Source organism: Magnolia sinica, chromosome 1, assembly GCF_029962835.1.
Source record: "Magnolia sinica isolate HGM2019 chromosome 1, MsV1, whole genome shotgun sequence".
NCBI classification, from domain to species: domain Eukaryota; kingdom Viridiplantae; phylum Streptophyta; class Magnoliopsida; order Magnoliales; family Magnoliaceae; genus Magnolia; species Magnolia sinica.
Window position 1 is genome coordinate 31,175,359 of NC_080573.1, and position 20,854 is coordinate 31,196,212.

A 20,854-nucleotide genomic window follows, 5' to 3' on the forward strand; every position below is an offset into this window, starting at 1 on the left:
TCTTTTTCCATCTTCCCCCATCATCCATACTTCGAATTTGTCCTTTTGTTGCATCAGATTTCTTCATTGAAGCAGGTTTCCAGATTTCGGCCCGCAGGCGAGCTGAAACTTCGGTAGAGCACCACGCACAAACCGTACATTGGATCGAGATAAGATTTGGAGGTTTTGGAGTCCATCCCTGGCCGACCAGGGCCAAGGTGGCCTTTTTCTGAATAGTGGGCCCCGCACACGTGCGGCCGGGATCACACGCACGTCCGTCTGGGCCATTGTTGTTGTCCACACGCGGGATCATCTTTTGGCTCAGGTTTTTATCCTCTTTTATCCTCTCATAGCCATTTTTTCATGAATCCTAACCCTATATTACATGATCCCTAATTGATTTGCCCATTTTTATCACCTTAGGGTTCCTTGAATTGAAATTAGAGAATCCCTTGGATTAGGGACTGATTTTTATGCATGAGTAGTTGATTTTATTTCCCATTGACATTGTTTGGCTTATAATTTTATTGGTCCAGTCCTAGCCTGTGTCGGCTTGGACTCGCATAGATTCCCCTTTAATTGAATGTTTGGATTTTCATATGGGATGTGGAATTTGTGTGATTGTTTCTGAATTGATGTGATCTAAGCCTGAAATCTTGCATATCATATTTAAATTCACGTCCTGCATCACAAACTTACGATAATTTGTAGACAAATGGGTAAGAGTAACAAAATTAGAGATGAGATAAAGTAACACAAGAACTTTTACCTTTTCGGACAACAATAGGAAGATCAATGGCAACCTTAGGAGACTCAAAATAACTAATAACCTTGGTAGTTGCAGTAGTCAATTATGTGGATTGAAAATGAATAGTTTGTAATGCTTGGTCTTTTCTCATTTTCTTGTAGTAAGTCTGCGTGAAATCCTTTTGAGGTGGCGATGGCATCTTAACATCAAAATTTGAAGGAAATACATTTGTCAGGGGAGCTTCCACACATGTGACTGTGATAGTACATTGATTTTTAACATAGAATGAAACATTTTTAAAAAAGGTGACATTAGCGGGAATATTTCTTAAGTTTAGGTGAATAACATTGATAACCCTTTTGAGTATTTGAATATCCTAGATATATGAGCAAAGCAAGTGCAACAAAAAAAATGGGCGATTGCGTGCATCCACAGGGAATAGTCTCACCTTAAAAAGGGGCGGGGACATCTTGTCGTCATAAAAAAAAGAAGCAAGTGCAACCAAACACTTTGAGAGGAGCGGGAAAAATTGGTTGATTAGGAAACAACAAGGAGAACAGAGTTTTGCCATTTAAAACCAATGAATGCATCCTATTGATCAAATAACATACAATAAGAACTTCTTCACCAAAAAAAAACTGGGGAACATTCATTTCTAACAACAAGGCTCAAGTAACTTCCACTAGATGTCTATTCTTGTGTTTAACCACCCCATTTTGTTGTGGTGTGTAAGAACAAGAGATCTAATGAATGATGCCTTGACTTTATAAATATGTTTGAAAATTTTGAGAAACAAATTCCAGGGCATTATCCAAACTTAACATACACAATTTCTCACCAAACTGATTTTTTATTTTATTATAAAAATTCACAAGTACATGAAAGACTTTAGACCTATGCTTTATTAGATATAACCATGTCATCCTAGAATAATCATCAATAAAGAGGACAAAGTACCTAAAACCTAATAAATTGGGGAATCGAGTTGGTCCCCACACATCATTATGGACTAATTTAAATGGAATATCACTTTTTGAATCAATTCTTAAATGAAAGTGGGCTCTATGATGTTTACTCAGTTTGCTTGCTTCGCTCTTCAACTTAAACCAGGGTGTCTCGTATCAGTTACGATACAGTCGTATCGGCCGATACGTAACGGTAACGGCCGACACCGTTACGCGATACGGGGTCAAAACGGGCACATAATGGCTGTTATGGGCCTAAAGAAACTAGGAAAAAAAAAAAACCATACATTTTTTTCTTTCTTTTCTTCTTCTCCTCCTCCTCCTTCTTCCTCCTCTTCCTCTTCTTCTTCTTCTCGGACTGCTGCGGCTGCGGATTCTTCTTCTTCTTCTTCTTCTTCTCTCTCTCTCTCTCTCTCTCTCTCTCTCTCTCTCTTCTTTCCCTCTTTTCTTTTCGGTTTCCCTCTCTCTCTCTCTTCTTTTTCATTTCGGTATCGAAAACGGAATGGACTGCGTGGTTGTTTCACAGCCACGCACTTAATTTTTTTTTTTTATGCGTTCTGCGGTGCACGCTGAACAGTGCACTTGCACTGTTTTGTTACATGGGTACGCTGTAATGTTTATTTTCCATCTAACCTGTTAATTGGGTCACACTGACGTGGATGAAGGGAAAACACACATGTCAGCTTGATCTAAAACTTTTTTAGCCCCCAATAAAATTTTAATGGTGGACGTTTAATTATTGTTGTTTCTTATGGTGCGGTCCACCTGAGCTTTGGATCTGCCTCTTTTCAGGGCTCATGCCCTAAAATTATTTGGCAAAATGGATGGACGGTGTGGATATAACACATTCATCACGGTGGGGCCCAAAAAACTTTGACACTTGTGTGTTACACTTCACAATCCGAGTCCCGCCTAATTCGGGCCCTTAAAAAATTGTACACGAGACATGTATTAACTTAAAATTTACCAATTAAATTATGAACTGTAGTTGTTAACTCACAATGCCAAAATCAAATTGTTTGAATAGTTTTAATTGTTGATTTGTGGACGCTTATTTTTTAAAGTAGGGCCTTTTGATTTTTTTCGTGATTCACTATCCAATAAATGTCCACCAATTCATAAGTGGGATAATGCCAATAAATTGCATGAATTTGAGGCTGATTTGGGGCATGGATTGGTCCTCCAAGTCAGCCCCAAATTGGCAACGCCATCTACCTGAATTTAATTTCATTTTTTTAAAGAACTATTGGGAGAAATGATATCAAATTGTTAAGTATATAAATTATATATTTAGAAAATTAAATATATGAATTTTGTAGTCAAATTTAGGTTATCTGGTTCATAAATTCATCAGACAGTCCGATACAACTTCTCACCAAAGAGTAGACCGTTATACCGCCATAAACATGTTCCAATTTATAAATGAATGTATATTTGGAATGCTTAGAATATTCCGGATTTAATCCATATTTTTTCATATTTTTTTGGCCAAAAAAAATAAAATTGCACCGTTACGGGCCGTTGCGCCCCTATATCACTATTACACCCTCGTATCCGTATCGGTATCGGAGGGCACCATTACGCCAACTGATACCGATACAGGATACCTTGACTTCGACACCTTGGGAAGAGATGGAAGAGTTGGAATTTTGGGGAGAAGGATGCATAAACAATGCTGCCATTGAATTGCCAAATCTGTAGAATGCACTGCCACACCTACTAGTTCATTCTCCAAGTAGTACATTCCATTCTTCTCACCACCTCCACCAATTGTCTTGTCTGTCTTGAAGTCCTGAAACACACTACAAGAAGGAAGGAATGATACTGTACTGTTCAAAAACCTTGTTAGTTTACTTATGTATAATCAACTAAATAGAAAATTGGGTTTATACAGAATGAACGACAAGGGTACTGATGCATTAGGTTGAGTAATACCAACACCAATGACATTAGATGACGTACCATCATCTAAAGTAACTGACATATTTGATGAAGCATAATCAAAAGAAGAAAAGAAATTGTGGTTACTAGAGATATGGTTGGATGACTTAGAGTCGATGATCTAAGAGGGGGAAGAAGATGACAAAGGACATACTTTACCTGACTGAAGAAAAGTGGTTGTAGAAGTGGATGCAACATTGTTGGATGTAAAGCCACTAGAAGAAGATAGAAAACGTGCATATTCGTCCCGTGATAGTGAAACACTAATCTGATCATCATCAGAATTAGATGAAGTAAGAGTAGTGGATTTACCATCGGAAGAAACGTCCTTAACCATAAAGGCTTGGTTAGTCCTTGGGTGTTTTCCATGAAGATCCTAAAAAAAGTTTATTGTATGATTTATCAGGCCACAATGAGTACTTGTATGCTCTCCTCTACCACCACAACTGCCTCTATCTAGTCCTGGGAATCTACCACCTTTGCCACCACGAGAAGGACCACGCTCAACATGACCACTACAACCTCCACGAAAGCCAGAATAACCAGATGAACAGGCCAGTGTTGTTTTATCAGATGCATTAACTTAAGTGTCAATTCATTCAGTAGAGAGACTCTTTGAAGTCTTGGATAAATCCCCGCCACTAGAGAAATGGAAACTCCTCAAAAAATCTGATCCTTTGTCAGTTGATATTCATCGGACAATTCAGATAAAAGTTTTACTACATTCATATCTTCCCACTGCTTCTTCGTAAGGGTGATAACTGAGGTAATGGGGTGATATATGGCTAGCTTTTCCCATATTCCAGTCAACTTGTGAAATATTCACCAATGAGCTTATTCCCCTTTTGAAAAGAGAAGATTTCCTCATACAACTAATACATCTAAGAAATATTTTGTTTTGAGGAGTACATCTTCTCATAGTGTCCCAAACGTCCTTTGTTGTGTTTAAGAAAACCAAATTAGAACTCACCTCAAACTCCTTACTATTCCATAATTAGGAACGAAACTAGGCATCCTCACACATCAATTGCCTGTATTCTGGATTAGATTCATTCGCTTAAGATCTATAAGGAACTGATACTTTTCGTGGGCTAAGAGAAACACCACGATAGATTTGGCCTACAGAAGGTAATTCTTTCCATTAAACTTCACAAAAGTTATTGATGCATTGAAGGAAAGTCTAAACATTTCCCCAAGAGATGAGGAATTGACAACTATACTTGGGGCCCATGGATATTCCATAATCTACTTCAACACTAAAAAAAAAAAACGCCAACCTTAGAGGAGATCCACATACAACTTACACTTTTACAATAAAATAACACAGATTTTTGGCTTGTTATCACCCTAATCCACATCAATACCAACTCACATCGCATATATCTTAACGATAGAGAATATTCTACAACAAAACTGCTTCCACATAACTCAACAAACAATCTGTTTTAGCATCACCTCACGAGAGATCAGCAAGCGTCATGATACTTCAGGGCATGTGCACTTCTTTTTGTGAGCATTCTCTTCTATGTGAGGAAGAACATAGAAAATAACATGTTTTCTGCACAAAATAATGATGAAACGTGCTTCCCTTACCATTCGATCAGTCCCCTACATGTTTGGAAGGCCCTCAAAAAGCAGATCCATCAACTTAGGTTAGATCGGGAGGAATTACAGGGTCTATACCACTTCTAGGATCGCTCTGATACCATGTAAGCTGGTATAGAAAAGAGAAAATAGAAGAAAAGAAGAAAAAAGAAGAGAAGGAGAGAGAAATTAAGAAAAGAGAAGAGAAGAATAGGGCTACACACCCCCACTCTTTCTCCCTATATGCTTAAGTATTAAAAGCAAAACTGGCAATAAATACCCCTTATACAAAAAACGATATTCCCAACGCATCCCAAGACGTGGGCAGTAGGCCCATAATCACAACCATTAACACAAAACAAAACCTCTTATGATCCAAAGGAGCCCAGTTTTGGCACAAATGACTTACAACAGCGGTAGAAAATCTCAATGATCTGATATTCGGATCTAGAGATCATATCTTTCCTTCATGGCATGTCCAATTGGAAAGCTAGGTTTTTAGTTCTTAATCAATGCACACACACACACACACAAAAACCTTGAAAAATCGCTTAAGAATTTGTGCTCAGCTGGATCATCTGACACCTTTTGCTTTAGACCTTAACTATTCGCAATTTCCTCTTTATGGGTAGCATGTGATATTGGGCTAAGGTGCAGCCTGGGGCTATGTTACCCCAGTACGACTACATGTATCGAGTAAGGCAAGGATCGGTTTTGGTAGACCCTTTGTTAATGCTGGAAGATATAGTGGGCTGTACAGTCATGCGGCCCATCTTATCTCTTTTAGTATATGTGCATGTGGCCCACCATGGTACATATAGTGGACCATGGTCTATTGGATGTGACCATACATATTGTGTTGCCCATGTGGTCCACACTAATTGTTTGGGGTGGTGCTTTTTAATAGCACTAGAGGGGCATTTTAGTCTTTTCATTTCAATTTGTAATTGGGGCTTACTAACTGGGGGGGGGGGGGTGGTGTGATAAATATTAATCATGTTAACATGTTCCATCAACAATGTCACAAGTTGAATTTGTTGCCTAATTGGCACGATTCACTACAAATTCTATCTGATAATTCTGGAGCTCAAAATCCCAATAAATCTGGATTTCAAGTCTCGGGAAAGGGGGATCTCTTACCCTGAATATCTGACGGGGTGACTCCCGATTTTTGGAGGATTGAAGTATCATTCGTGTGGGGATTAACTATGTTGGAATGTGAGTGGTGTTCTGTAATTGAGCATGAACCTCCATTTGTGACTCTTGCTCATCCATATGTTTAGCAACTACCCATCCATATTCTTCCTTTGCTTGCTTGCCCTTTGGGGTAGGGACTTGGGCTGGCATACCACTGCTGTGAGGGAGGTTGATGTCTGGTAGGCCGTTGATCGTAAAACATCTGTAATCAACCATTTATGAGCTGGCCGCAGCCGTAATATATTCAGGTAGAGAAGTGCTATCAAGACATGTGCTTCGTCGAAGTTCTATGAAGTGCCATTGTCACCAAGGATTTAAATAGAAGCTTTGGAGTGCGACTTGCCTGGGGATCGAAACAGTTGCAACTCATCTGTTTCGGTCCCGTATTGATTGGTTTTGATCCATTATCTGGAGACTCATTTCTGTTTGGACCAAAACTGATAGGAATCGAATGATACTGAGTTTGTCGAGTTGTATAGGATGATATTTGAATCAATGATCTTCACTGCGCATGTGGCAAACATGTATTGCGATCATAATTTGGTGGGTCGCTGTGCATTTTGCTTGATCAACTTGTTTTTGGCATGTGCCCCTTCCACATGTTAGCCCACTAAATAATCAGTCCTGATCACCATTGAAGTGCCACCCATACAGTAGGAGGTTGGAGACATCTTGAACTCCATGAACGTGCAGTTATCTTTTCAGGATTGGGTTTTGGTTTTCTAGATTTCACATGGAATGACATGCAAGTTGTAGCTTGACGATAGTGGGAACTATCCAAACAATGGAGGTGTTGAAAATACCATGATGGCTAAAACATTATTTTTATTAATTTTTTTAATTTGTTTTGCAGGTTCAAATAATTCAGCAGATAAATCATGACGGAGAGGTTAACCGAGCTCGCTATATGCCTCAAAATCCTTTTTTCATTGCAACAAAGACAGTTAGTGCGGAGGTGTATGTTTTCGACTATAGAAATCATCAATCTAAGCCTCCTCTAGACGGAGCATGCAATCCTGATTTGAGGCTGAGAGGCCACAACACAGAAGGCTATGGTCTTTCTTGGAGCGTTTTCAAGCAGGGACATCTACTGAGTGGTTCTGATGATGCTCAGATATGCTTGTGGGACGTCAACACGACTCCTAAAAACAAGGTTCTCGAGGCTCAACAGATTTTTAAGGTAAGTGTTCCAAGAGAAGGTCTCAAGTCCCATTGGTTGGACTCTGAGTTAGTGTCCACCCTGCGAATAACTTTCAACCTTTTATGTGTGTGCAAAATGAAACCTGTCCAATAGGCTGGCCCCATCATGAGGATAACCTTGTGCAAAAATCAGCCACATCCATTCATTGGGTGGACTACACTTGTATTTTGCTATCTATCGATAGCTAGGCATTTTTTTAATGGTGTGGTCCACCTGATAAGCATGTGGGGCTGATTTTTGCATTAGGTTATCCTCTTGATGGGCCTAATATAATGGAAAGGTTGGATGTCGTGCCTACTTAATAGGTTGGAAGTTATCCACTGGATGGACTGTAACTTGTGATCTAATCAGTTGGACTTGAGAACTTCTTGTGTTTAAAAAACTTCTCATATTTAATGTTTATAAGAGCTGGAAGTCTGGAAATGTGGACTCTGGTGCGACAACGTCAGATCAACTGTCCGGATCACCTAACTACAGGTGACAGGCCACACATTTATGAAATCCTGTGTTTCAGCAAAAGTTAGACAGTCACTGAGGCTCAGGATCCTATAAATCTTCTTCAGTTTAATACTGCAAAGAAGAATTATATGATCTTTGACATGTGGATATCACGGTGCCCTCAGGTTTTCAGTTTGTAGAAGTAAGGCCCATGGTTCTCTGTTCCAGACGATTGCCCGTTGGGACCCACTGGACAGACTGTGCCCCCGAAAATTGCTTTGATAGGAAAAATCCCAGCATTTCAATATGTGGCCTGCAAATAGATTAAGAAGGGAGATGGAACAATGGTCCACATTCAACTGAAAAGAGGACATAAGAGAGGCCCAAGATTGGTGGTGAGGATCTTCCAATCCAGGATATGTTTGGGACCTGCTCTATCCACTGGTGGGTTACATTATATCAACAGTTTGGATTGCTGAACACATGCCCTGCTTGTACAAACAGGAAATCTGAGCATATTATTATTCCTTTACTTCAAATGAATAGGAAAATGGAGGTGTTTTGATGTCATCAGCAGGCCCATGTAATTTGTGAGTACAGGTCCATGAAGGTGTTGTTGAAGATGTTGCATGGCATTTGAGGCATGAAAATCTGTTTGGTTCAGTGGGTGATGACCACCACCTACTTATATGGGATCTTCGATCGCCATCAGCAAACAAACCAAGCCAATCTGTAGTTGCTCATCAAGGTGAGGTGAGTGTCAAGATTTCCTGTTCTGTAAGGAAGGACTTTCTTTTTACCACAGTGCTTTATTTGTCGATGATGCATGCGCCACATAATGACATTGTTATCTTCAAAATGTGTCCATATATTTGTGATATGTATTTCAAATCTCAGCTTATTCTTCTAAATGCTATGTCACAAGTAGACGATTGGGTGGGGGGGGGGGGGGGGGTTGAAGGATGAAGCAAATTTATTAAGCCCAAACAGCCAAAAAAGAAAACAAAAACAACAATAACAGAAAAACAAAACAAAAACAAGAAAAGAAAACAAAGCAAAGCAAATGGGAAAAAGAGATAATTTTTATTTTTTTAAAAAAGAACAAACCCCCCAAAAATGGAGCGCGGACTGACTTGAAGAACAACTCTGGTTATGGAAACAACGATTGTTTCTGATGCAGGACAACTAACCACTTGCTCTAAAAGCTTGAACTGATAGAGCGTATCGAATCAATCCCTTAATCTCATAGCCTGGGTCCGACATCCCATGGGTTAGGTCCTCAGCTGAATCCCCCTCGTTGGCCCCACATCACATGGGTTCCGCCTCACATGAGGCACCCACCCCGAATGTGGGCATTGATCATCTCTAATGAGGAATCTCGAACACGAGAGCTCTCGTTCTGATACCACTTTGATGCAGGACAACTAACCACTTGCTCTAAAAGCTTGAATCAATAGTGTAGTGAATCAATCCATTTACCTCATAGCCCGAGCCCCACATCCCATGGGTTAGGTCCTTGGCTGAACCCTTCTCATGGGCCTCACATCACATGGGTTCCACTTCACATGAGCCACCCACCCCGAGTGTGCTCCCTCATCCCACTAGCCACCACACTCGAACTCAGTGTGAAAATGCCCTTGCATTAGTTTCTCTCTAGCCATATAGACCAAAGCAAAGCGAGTAGGACCAGCCTCCATTTAGGGTGACCAAGAGAGCCACCACCATTATCATGTCACAATCTAAAAAGACACTCAATAGACCTAGGCGGCACCCAGCACATGCTCGCCGCTTGAAGGATACCAGAACAAACCACCTCAGCAAAAGAGCAATGGATGAAAAGATGGTCAACATACTCCTTAGCTCTCATGGACTCATACACAACATGCACACATTAGGAAGGACCATCGACTGCTTTTGAGGTTATCTGTGGTGAGAATTCTATTTCTCGCTGCTAACCAAGCGAATGTTGAGATCTTTAGAGGAGCCCCATACTAACAAAGAAACGAGGTGTAGGGCCGATCTCCCCCCAAAATAGTCTGGGATAAAGTTTGGTAGGACCTGGTCGAAATCTGCTAGAGCTCCCAAAACACCAAACTAGCGAATCTTCAACACCTGGTGATGTCCATGGACCCTGCAAGTGAGACAAAAGGCATAACAGATCATCGAATTCACTATCAAACAGATCCCTCATGTAAGGAGAAACCCAAATGCCTCCTGAATCAGCTTGGAAACAACAGCTAGCAACCAAAATATTAGCCACAGGGCATACACTAGCCAAAATAGGAAAGGAAAATCTAAGCATAGAATCACGACATCAGATATCATCCCAAAACCTCACCTTAGAGCTCTCTCCCACAACAAAATAAAAAAATTAAAAAAAAAAAACCCTTTGAGGCCACCTTCGCAGTAGCCTTCCAGATAGAAGAGGCATGGTAAAGGGAGGAATCCTTTGTCCACCAACCCATGGAGGTGGTGCGATACTCAGCAGCCACAATCTGTCTCCACGGACCCGACACCTCCACCCCAAAGCGCCACACAAATTTACCTAGTAAAGATTCATTAATAGACTCCAAGAACCCGATCACGAACTTCTTTCCAATTCAAGAGATACAATTTGATTTTAGAGGCGCCTTCTTGCCAAAGAAAATCTCTTCTCAGTTTGTTGATTTGATCAATAACGATGGGCACTGAAGCAACAATTAGCCCATGAAACAAGTTAAGGTACTCGTCTAAAAGATGGGGTTGGATTTCTTTTGTCAGCGGATTGGCTCCAACGGTTCCCCATGGCAATTCAGCATGCCCTCCCTAAGGTCACCTCGGATCATAAGCCTATTGTTTTAGAACTTGAAAATATCAGTTGGGGCCCTCGTCCATTCAAGTTTGAATTAGCTTGGATGGAAGTGGATGGTTTTGAACAACTAGTTGCAGATTGGTGGGCTTCTTTCATAGTTGTTGGTTACACTGGATATAAATTCAGCAGAAAACTCAAGATGCTTAAAGAAAAATTAAAGTGTTGGAAGAAAGAGGTCCTGGTGTGAAGAGAGAGAATTTGACAATATGGCTGAAGAGATTCATCAGCTAAATTTGTTAGAAGAAAGTGGTTCCTATTCCCCGGAAGACAGATTGAAGAGGGAAGATCTGTCAACTTCTTATGCAAGCAAAGCTAGAGAAGAGATTATATGGTGGTAGAGATCGAGAGCGATGTGGCTCAAGGAGGGCAACAAGAACACTCGATTTTTTCACAGCATCGCTAGTGCCAGAGCTCGGAATAATAGAATCTCCTCACTGGAAGTTGATGGGGTTTCTGTTACGAATAAGGATGAGATATGTGAATCTATCGTGAACTTCATCTTCTTTTGGGAGAGAGGTGGGGGTCGCCGAGATTGGATAACCTCCAATTCATTCGTCTCTTCAGAAGATGCAGCGAGTTTAGAAAGACCTTTTTCGGAGGAAGAGGTGAAAGCGGCCCTTGATTCTATGTGCGATAATAAGGTCCTGGGCCCCGACAGCTTCCCTATGGCCTTTTTCCAAAAAAAAATAAAATGGCATGTTGTGAAGGAAGACATCATCGACCTCATTGTTGAGTTCTCGGAGCAAGGCTGCCTATCTAAGAACCTTGGAGCTACATTCATTGCTCTAATCCCTAAGATTGAAGGGGCTGAAAAATTATTTGACTATAGGCCGATTAGTCTCATCGGGTGCCCCTATAGGTTGGTGCTAAGATTCTAGCCTCTAGATTTAAGGAGGTTCTCGCCACGGTTATCTCGGAAAACAAGGTGCTTTTGTGAGAAGTAGGCAGATTTTAGACAATGCGCTGATAGCTCATGAATGCATTGACTGCAGGGACAGAGAGAAGAAGAGCGGGCTAGTCTGTAAGCTAGATATCGAGAAGGCTTATGATCATGTTGACTGGGACTTTTTGGATTACATGCTCCACAAACTGGGGTGTGGTAGCAAGTGGAGGGACTAGATTGGTGCGTGTCTTCACTCTGCTTCCTTCTCTGTTCTTGTCAATGGCTTTTCTAAAGGTTTCTTCAGTGCATCTTGAGGTCTGAGGCAAGGAGATACGATCTCCCCTTATTTGTTTGTAGTTGTTAGGGAAGCATTGAGTATGATGCTTCAAAAAGGAGAAGAGAATGGGCTATTTAAAGGGTTTCAAGGAACGGGAGAGGGAGAGCATTTTAGTCACCTGCAGTATGTTGATGACACGTTGCTTTTCTGCGATGTGAAGGTAGAGTCCGTGGATAATTTATGCAAAATTCTGGTATGTTTTGAAGGGGCCTCGGGATTGAAAACTAACGTCGCCAAAGCAAAGATGTTGGGAGTTAGGGAGTGCATATGGGAAAGGATGAATTAAGCCGCATGGCTGGTACTTTCGGTTGTAAACCGGGAGCTTTCCTGTCATCTTATCTAGGTCTTCCGCTCTGTATTGGGAAACCGCCTAAACATCTATGGGTTAAAGTCATTGAGAGGATTGAATGGAAACTCACTGCGTGGAAAAGCCAATATCTCTCTCTGGGAGTCCATCTCACTCTCCTAAAGACTACTTTCACCAACATGCCTATGTATTTCATGTCTTTATTTAAGTGCCCAGTGGCGGTGCTGAATAAACTTGAAAGTTTAAGGAGGGACTTTCTTTGGAAAGGAAACAACTAGGGGAGGAAATTTCATCTTCTAAAGTGGGAGGACGTGTGCAAGCCAATCAAAGATGGAGGAGTTGGTTTGAAACCTCTGGCAGACATGAATTTGGCCCTTATAGGTAAATGGATCTGGAGATTTGTGACTGAGCAGGGCAGACGATGGAGGGATATGTTGGCGCACAAATATGGTACTCATGAAGGTGGTTGGTTCATTCCGACTTCTTCCCTTTACAAAGCTTCAGGTTCCTGGAAAGCGATTGCAGCCATTGAACATATAGTTCGAAAAGGTATTTTTCTTAGTTTGGGAAATGGAAAACGCATTCGTTTTTGGGTTGTTAAATGGTGTGGTGACAGGACGCTTCAGGATTTGTTTCCTAAGGTGGCTCGCGTAGCGCCCAACCATTTTGTTGTTGTGGCTGAGTGTTACACGATTGATGGGAGCTCAATTTCTTAGTCTCCTCCTCGTTGCAGGGATTTGACAGATGAGGAGTTTGATGAGGTTGTCGGTTTATTGTGCTTCTTAAAAAATCTCAAACCTAATGCTCATTCTGAGGATCGTATCATTTGGGGTAAGCATTGTTCAGGTAAGTTTTCTGTCAAATCACTATGCAGACTGTTTGATAGTGGAACTGTCGAGCGAGCCGTTGACTCCCCACCCCTTTCATCATTGGTTCTACGGTGCCCTCCTAGGGTGGCGGTGTTTATTTGGCTCGTGGGTAGGAAGAGAATCCTAACCGTCGATAATCTTCAAAGGAGAGCCCTCATCCTTCCCAATGTTTGTTTCATGTGTTCGGCAAAAGAGGAGACGATCGATCACCTTTTCATCCATTGTCCATTTGCAATTAAAGTGTGGGATCACTTCCTATTCTCCTTCAATATTAGTTGGGTGATGTTGGCATCTGTTGAGGAATTATTGTGGGCTTGGCACGGTGGAGGAGTTGGGAAAGCAAGCAAACCGGCGTGGAGGCTGACTATAATGGCTATCTTTTGGGTCATTTGGGGCTCTCGTAATGGTTGTTGTTTTCGTAATAAGTCAGAAAGTCATGTAGAAGTTATTGCTAGAGTTAATAGGCTTGTTTCGGATTAGGAGATGTATGCTTCTTAGCATTGTTGGTCTTATTTTCTGGTTTCTTCTTTTCTTTCTTTTCATTTTTTGTTGCTCTTTTTCGCTTTGTGTGTGTTCTAATAAAGTTTGGTCATCTTTCAAAAAAAAAAAAAATTTGTTTTTGTCTGTTGTCGTTGCCATCATGAATGGAACATATTCTGAATATTACACTGATCGGACGATCTTCACAATCCAATTGTCTTTCAAAATGGATGGTTAGAAGAAAATGATTAGCAGTCCAACTGCTAGGATAGCAGATCATGCAATCAGTGTGATTGTTGTGTTTATACATCATCCATACTGGGGTCAGTGATGTAGTCAGAATTGATGTGCTTACGTGCCACATGCATGGTAGATGATGAGTCGCCACCATTTAATAAATGACAGAAAGTGAACATGAGTGCCTAGCTCAACGGAATGAGTAAATCTTGTATTTCTCCATCTGCATCTGTGACGACATGATACGAGGGATTTCCTGATCCTCAAAAGTCCCATCTTCTACATACAAATTTCTAAATGCATAATCTTCTCACTGCCAACTAGTTGGGATAAGGCTTAGATGACGATGACGACGATTTTCTCAGTTTGTGGACAAGGGCAACTTAGTTGAGTTCCGCTTCATACACACGTGCATATGGACCTGCTGCTTATTTTCTGTATTTATTCATATTTGTATGTTACATTTACCTGGGTACGTATTCCAAGTTTTTATAACATACATCACTCAGTGTTATTAATTAACTGGATGGATGTGTTATTCAGATCATAGCTGGGACAAGGCTATGATGATGATGATGTATGACTAGTCAACAGTTCAGGCTTTCTAGGGTCAAACACATCTGACACCAACGGGTTTGTGTTCGGGCATGCTTGTTTTTGTCAAGTCATGTTGAGAATATACTATGTTAGAAGTTCTAAAGGGTCAGTTTCGTATGTTCTTGCAGAGCACCATGCTAGGATGATTTTATTTTCATTTATCGTGTGCTTATCTCTTGTTCTTGTTTATGGTGTTTTATCTCTTATAGCCATCTAATAAATAAATCACTGTGGGAAAGAGAATTCATCCTCTCATTCTCCATAACTTAAGTCTCTTTCATTTCTCTCTTCTATTTCTGTAAGGGCATGTTTGGATTGGAGGAATCCTTGGTGTGGGATTGAAAAGTGGATATTTTATATTTATGTTACCTTTTTTGTTGTTTGGATAGTAAGAAAATAATGGATTCCACCAAGCATTCATTAGCCTTTTGCATAGTTTATATTCCCACGAACAAAATACGAGGTGACTATTGTGAGAGGAATACGAGATTTCCACAATCTATCCTATAAATAAATAAATAAATAAACCTTCTAAAAATGGATTCCTTGTTTTCATTGTTCCTTGGGAAATAATCATATTATGTCACGATTGAGATTTCCAATCTCACACCAACGATTCCTCCAATCTAAACATGCCCAAATATCATGTGTTAACATGATATCAAAGTGGGATTTGAGGTTAACTTCATTATCCCATCATATTCATCATCATACTGCCACAACTGTCTTCATCTTCACAACATCAGCACGCCATCGTCGCAATGCCATCATCATCACAATGCCATGATCTCCATGCCTATGATAGAATCCAGACATCATCTAAACATCATCCGTTTTTCATCTAGACATTGTCATGACTGTGCTATCCTCTTAGGGTTTGATGTTGCGTCACTTGTTGTAGATGATCCGTCCCATGATGATTGGGAAAGCAGTAATCTAACAGTAATATCATGCCCCTATGGTCCATCCCGTGATGATTGGGAAAGAAGTAATCTAACAGTAATATCATGCCCCTATGGTCCATCCCGTGATGATTGGGAAAGCTATAATCTAACAGTGATGTCGTGGCACCCGACGTACTAATCCACCCGATGATGATTGGGAAAGAAATAATCTAACAATGATGTCACAACATATGCTGTAGATGAACCATACCATGTTGACAGTGGAAGAGACAATCAACTAGTGATAACATGGCATCTACCATAGATGATCCTCCCCATGATAATCAGAAAAACAATAATCTAATAGTGATGTGATGCGTACTCGTGTTCGTGATAGTTGGGACAAGCTAGCCATGTGGGTATCCATACTCCGACTTGAGGGAAAGTGTTGAGAATATAGTATGTTAGAAGTTCTAAATAGTGAGTTTTATGTTCTCGCGGTGCACCATACTGGTAGATTCTATTCTCATTTATTGTGTTCTTATCTTTGTTCTCATTTATGGTGTTCTTATTTGTTATTCTCGTTATGTTGTTCTTATCTCTTGTAACCACCTGTTATAAATAAATCATTGTTAGAGTGATAATTGATTCTTTCATCCTCTCATTCTCCATCATTCAATCTCTTTTATTTCTCTAATATCACGTGTTAACAAATCAAAATGTGGATATGGAAAATGAAAATTAAATCTGTGGGCAATTGAAAACAGTGTGTTCCACAGGGAAAAATGTCATTTATTTTACAGTGCAGTTTCCATGGATTCATGTAGAAATGTAAAAAGATCAACAGTCAAACAGTCGCTCACTAACACCTTTTTTGGACGACATTGATGGCCACGTCTTTTGTGGATAATTTTGTAAATGGAAAATGGATTCCGCACCTTTTTGTTTTTCGCGAACAGTGGAAAAGTAGGATTATGCAGATATCATTTGTATTTCAAAGGTATTGCATAAAAACAAACATGCCCTAAGGGTATGTTTGGGACTTCTCATTAAAAGTTCAACATAATTCACTATTGCCAAAATGCAAGTGTGATATGTTCAGGACTTCTCCATACATAAGCTCCAAAAAGTTGACACACCTTATGAGCACAAGTGCCGAAAAGTTGACACACACCTTACATGTGCTTCTCGCTCATACCATGCAACAAGCTGGCCCCAGCGACCACGGTGCAGATAACCTGGCCATATAGTGTATGTTGCATCTGGAGTGCAAGCAAATTTTTAAATCCCTCTTTTTTTCTTTTTTTCTTTTTAATACATTGTAGCTTGCCTCATGAGTTGACCAGCCTGATTTTTGGGGCCATCTCATCTAAATGTTTGGGGCCATCTGATTTGCAGTTTGGATGCCCCACAAGTTTCAGGTTTACGTGTGCGACTATGTCTAAAGGTGCCTGTGGGCTTAATGGAATTCTATTTCATTCGCCCATATATTAGAAAATTGTTTGGTGCATATCCAAATATGAAATTTGGTGATGAGGTCTTCCCTATTATGCTTTTGCTGTAGGTTAACTGCCTAGCATTCAATCCCTTCAATGAGTGGGTTGTAGCAACAGGTTCGAATGATAAAACTGTTAAGCTGTTCGACCTCCGCAAGATAAATACTGCTCTCTATACCTTTGATTGTCACAAGTAAGTGTTCTTATCGACATGTTTCATTCTTTTGTATATTTGGGCAATATTTCTATGATTATTTGAAAATTTTAAGGGGAATTTACACTGAAAGGAATGGTTTTGTGAAATAAATACAACTAAGGGAATAGACGAGGGAATTTTTTCCAAATTATTACAAATAAGCATTTCTGTTTACATTCATGCCCTCAATCTTAAATCATGCACGTCCCCCGTGGGTGAGATATAGGCCATTTGTAAAGTGGGCCCCACTGTGGATTGTCTATAGCTCGAAAATCTCATGGATTAGATTATATTAGAAACAGAAAATCAGATGGCTAGGATCATTTGATCAATGAGATTTTGGAGGTAGGAACCATCTGCCTTTATGAACGGTCTCGGTAGGGCCATGATTGTAGATTGAAATTGTCCCCTTTATTTGTAATTATTTTGAAACATGTTTGTGTAAGTTCCCTTAGTCTTAATTATTTTGCTTAATGGTTCCCCTCCTTTGTAAACTCCCCTTTGTTTACTACCAAATATCTCACAACCTTGATTTTGTTGTGGTGAACCACAACAGAGACGAGGTTTTCCAAGTAGGATGGAGTCCAAAGAATGAGACAATATTAGCATCTTGCTGTCTTGGAAGGAGGCTCATGGTGTGGGATCTCAGCAGGTATTTTCCTGAATCTCACTTGTTGAAATCTATGACTTGATACTTAGAATGGACCAAAGTTTGCTAGCCCCATATGCACCATCTTTACACGAGTCATGCGTGCCAACCTGGCATTTCTGTTGTAGATCTGAGGTGCGGAAGATAGGTTTAGTTGCCTGATCCTTCTAACTAGATGCTGCTCTTGCTTCGATTGTGCTTCAGAATCGTGCTCCCACCACTGCTTCCTAGCTGTTTATACTTGCTAACATTTTGAAAACAGAAGCTTCCCCGCTCCCGCTCGAATCTGTTGCATCACTTCATGCTTCGTCCACCTTCAAGTAGGTCCCGGTTTTTTTCAAACCAGACTGGACCGTACAGTTGAATCGGTTTGGTCCGAAATTGGACATGGGAATGGACCAGGTCAATCATCTGCTTGTAAAACTGGGTCAGTTGTTTCTCCTGTTTGGACTGGTCAGTTTGACCGTTTGCTTGTGAATTTTAAAATGAGTTGCAGAGTTTGAATCTATGACCAAATTTATACAAACCAAACGCATTGCCAACTGTGCTATATCCATCTAGTTGCTTAGTTCATATAATTTTATTCAATTTCATGGGTTGACCCTTTTGGACCAAAACACCCACAGTTTATGGTAATCAAGACAGTTGTCTTTAAGACCAACTGCAAAAGTAGGCCTGCTTGAAAGTTGTTAGTAAAAAACAGACCTAATTTAACAGTCTGATCCATTCATTTGGTGGGTTGCATGCATATGATGAATGTGAACCATTGGCAATTTCTCTTAAATTGCACATCTTTTTGCTCAGTGCAGCCCACCTGTTGACTTGCCTATTTGCCAAGTCATCTACACCATTGTACCTCTGGTGCAACATTCAAATGTTCGCCGTGTAAGGTTGGACAACTTGACCATGTGTAGAGTAAACTATTAACCATATGATAAAGGATGTATCGGTCAATATGAACCCCGTATTGACTGGGGAGCGGATTAGGTGCAGCCCCAGCCTCAGCCAACATGGTACGGCCCTGACCGTGGGGCCCACCTTGATCTATGTATTGTATATCCATGCTGTCCATCTGTTTTTCCAGCTCATTTTACGGCATGAGCCCAAAAATGAAGCAGATCTAAATCTCAGGTGGACTACAACATAGGAAACAGTGGTAATTGAATGCTCACCATTAAATGCTTCTAAGGGCCCACTGTAATGTTTATTTGCCATCTAACCTGTTGACAAGGTCACAAAGACCGGGATGAAGGTAAAAAACAAATATCAGCTTGATCCAAAACTTTGTGACCCACAAGTAGTTATTAATGTTCAATTTTTAATGGTCAATCACCACTTTTTCCTGTGGTGTGGTCCACCTGAGATTTGGATCTGCTTCATTTTTGGGCTCATGCTCTAAAATGAGCTGGCAAAATTGATGGACGGTGCGTCCTGCCATCCACATTTTGTGGGATGGGCCAAACGGCTCCACCTCCACCAAATGTGCATGGGTTGGATTTCATTGCATTCAATTCACATTCTACGGTACATCCAAACAGGCTCTTGTACTTGGGCATTCTTGGATACATCCCAAGGGTCTGTTTGGATATTGGATTGTGATTATGGGTCTAACAAAATTGTAATTTTGTTAGAATTCATATTGATGTTTGAAACTTGAAAGGGATGTAACAGCAATTTGAGAGCTGCTCCCTCAAAATGAATGCTAGAAAGCATCATTAGCTTTTTGTCAGTTCCTATTGATCAAACTGATTTTTTGCAATCCAATTAACTTATTCATCCAAACACTGCCCAATATAATATTCAAATCGTCTGTTCTGGCTGAAGAGCTGGTTTTCCTACAAAGTGTAGAAATCTAAATGGCAATCATGCAGAAAAGGAAAGTGATTCTTTTTTTACAGGATCGATGAGCAGCAGACGCCAGAGGATGCTGAAGATGGCCCACCAGAGTTGCTGTTCATTCATGGTGGCCACACCAGCAAAATTTCAGATTTCTCATGGAATCCGTGCGAGGATTGGGTCATTGCCAGCGTGGCCGAAGATAACATCCTTCAAATCTGGCAAATGGCTGAGAATATCTACCACGACGAAGATGATCTACCTGGTGATGAATCCACCAAGGCTCCATGATTATCGGTTTTTGTGACCACCAACTGGGTAAAAAGTTCTGAAAAAATATAGAAAAATGAATTTCTTGTTTATGATACTTTTTAGGCTATACATTACAATTGAGGAATGTAGGGTAGAATAAGAAGGGGACCCTGATGCACCAAGCAGGCCTATGGGTTGGTGATCCAAACGGTTGATCTGATTGGGCCTGCCCTCAATTGGGGACCCCTAGAAAATATCCCAGTTTAAAGGTTCCTAACTCGGCGATCAGTGACCTAAAACAGAAAAAAAATTTAGCATCAGCTCAGAAAAAGAACAAAAGATTGAATGGCTAGGATCAAATCTGGAAAGAGTTTTTTTGGGTCATCTCCATACGGTGGTGTGTATCAAGATCAACATTCTGGATTACCATGGGCCTGTGGATGAACTGACTATGGTTAGTGTTTTCTTCTAATTTTTGTAGGCGCTGCCTTGTCCATGGCTGATCTTTAGCTGTTTGTCTGATTTTATTTTATATTTAATTATGTATTTATCTGACTGTTTTTGTGGGCAGCAAAGCATGATTGGGGACTGATTAGTGAATGTAGTGAGCTACCAAATTAATATGGAATTTACATTCTGGTACCTTTGTCGAAAAGGAGGTTTCAAAATGCTACATCATTGATCGATATAGTTATCATTGACTGCCTTCTGTTGCAGCCGAGCAAATGGGTTGGTGGCTCTGGTGGGCCCTACCATGATGTTTATGTAAAATCCAGGTGCGTCAGCCAATGTTAGGCCAAAGGCCCAAAAATGAGCTCCATCTGTAATTCAGGTGGACGACATGATTGGAAATAATACAAGGCTATGCTTGCCATTCAAATTGTTTCCATTAGTGTGGCCCTAGTGAATCACAGACGGGTATGAATT

General features: G+C 40.5%; 1 protein-coding gene across 1 annotated transcript in view; it reads left to right on the forward strand.

Moving 5' to 3' along the window:
* LOC131244333 (WD-40 repeat-containing protein MSI1-like) overlaps positions 1-20,482 on the forward strand; it is a 33,855-nt gene extending 13,373 nt beyond the window's left edge. Inside the window, exons 2-6 of the mRNA XM_058243964.1 lie at positions 7,268-7,594; positions 8,654-8,806; positions 17,063-17,187; positions 17,747-17,842; positions 19,738-20,482. Of these exons, the coding sequence (XP_058099947.1) occupies positions 7,268-7,594; positions 8,654-8,806; positions 17,063-17,187; positions 17,747-17,842; positions 19,738-19,966 (930 nt within the window). The 3' untranslated portion in view covers positions 19,967-20,482. The remainder of the gene's footprint in view (positions 1-7,267; positions 7,595-8,653; positions 8,807-17,062; positions 17,188-17,746; positions 17,843-19,737) is intronic.
* Positions 20,483-20,854: the final 372 nt, after the last annotated feature.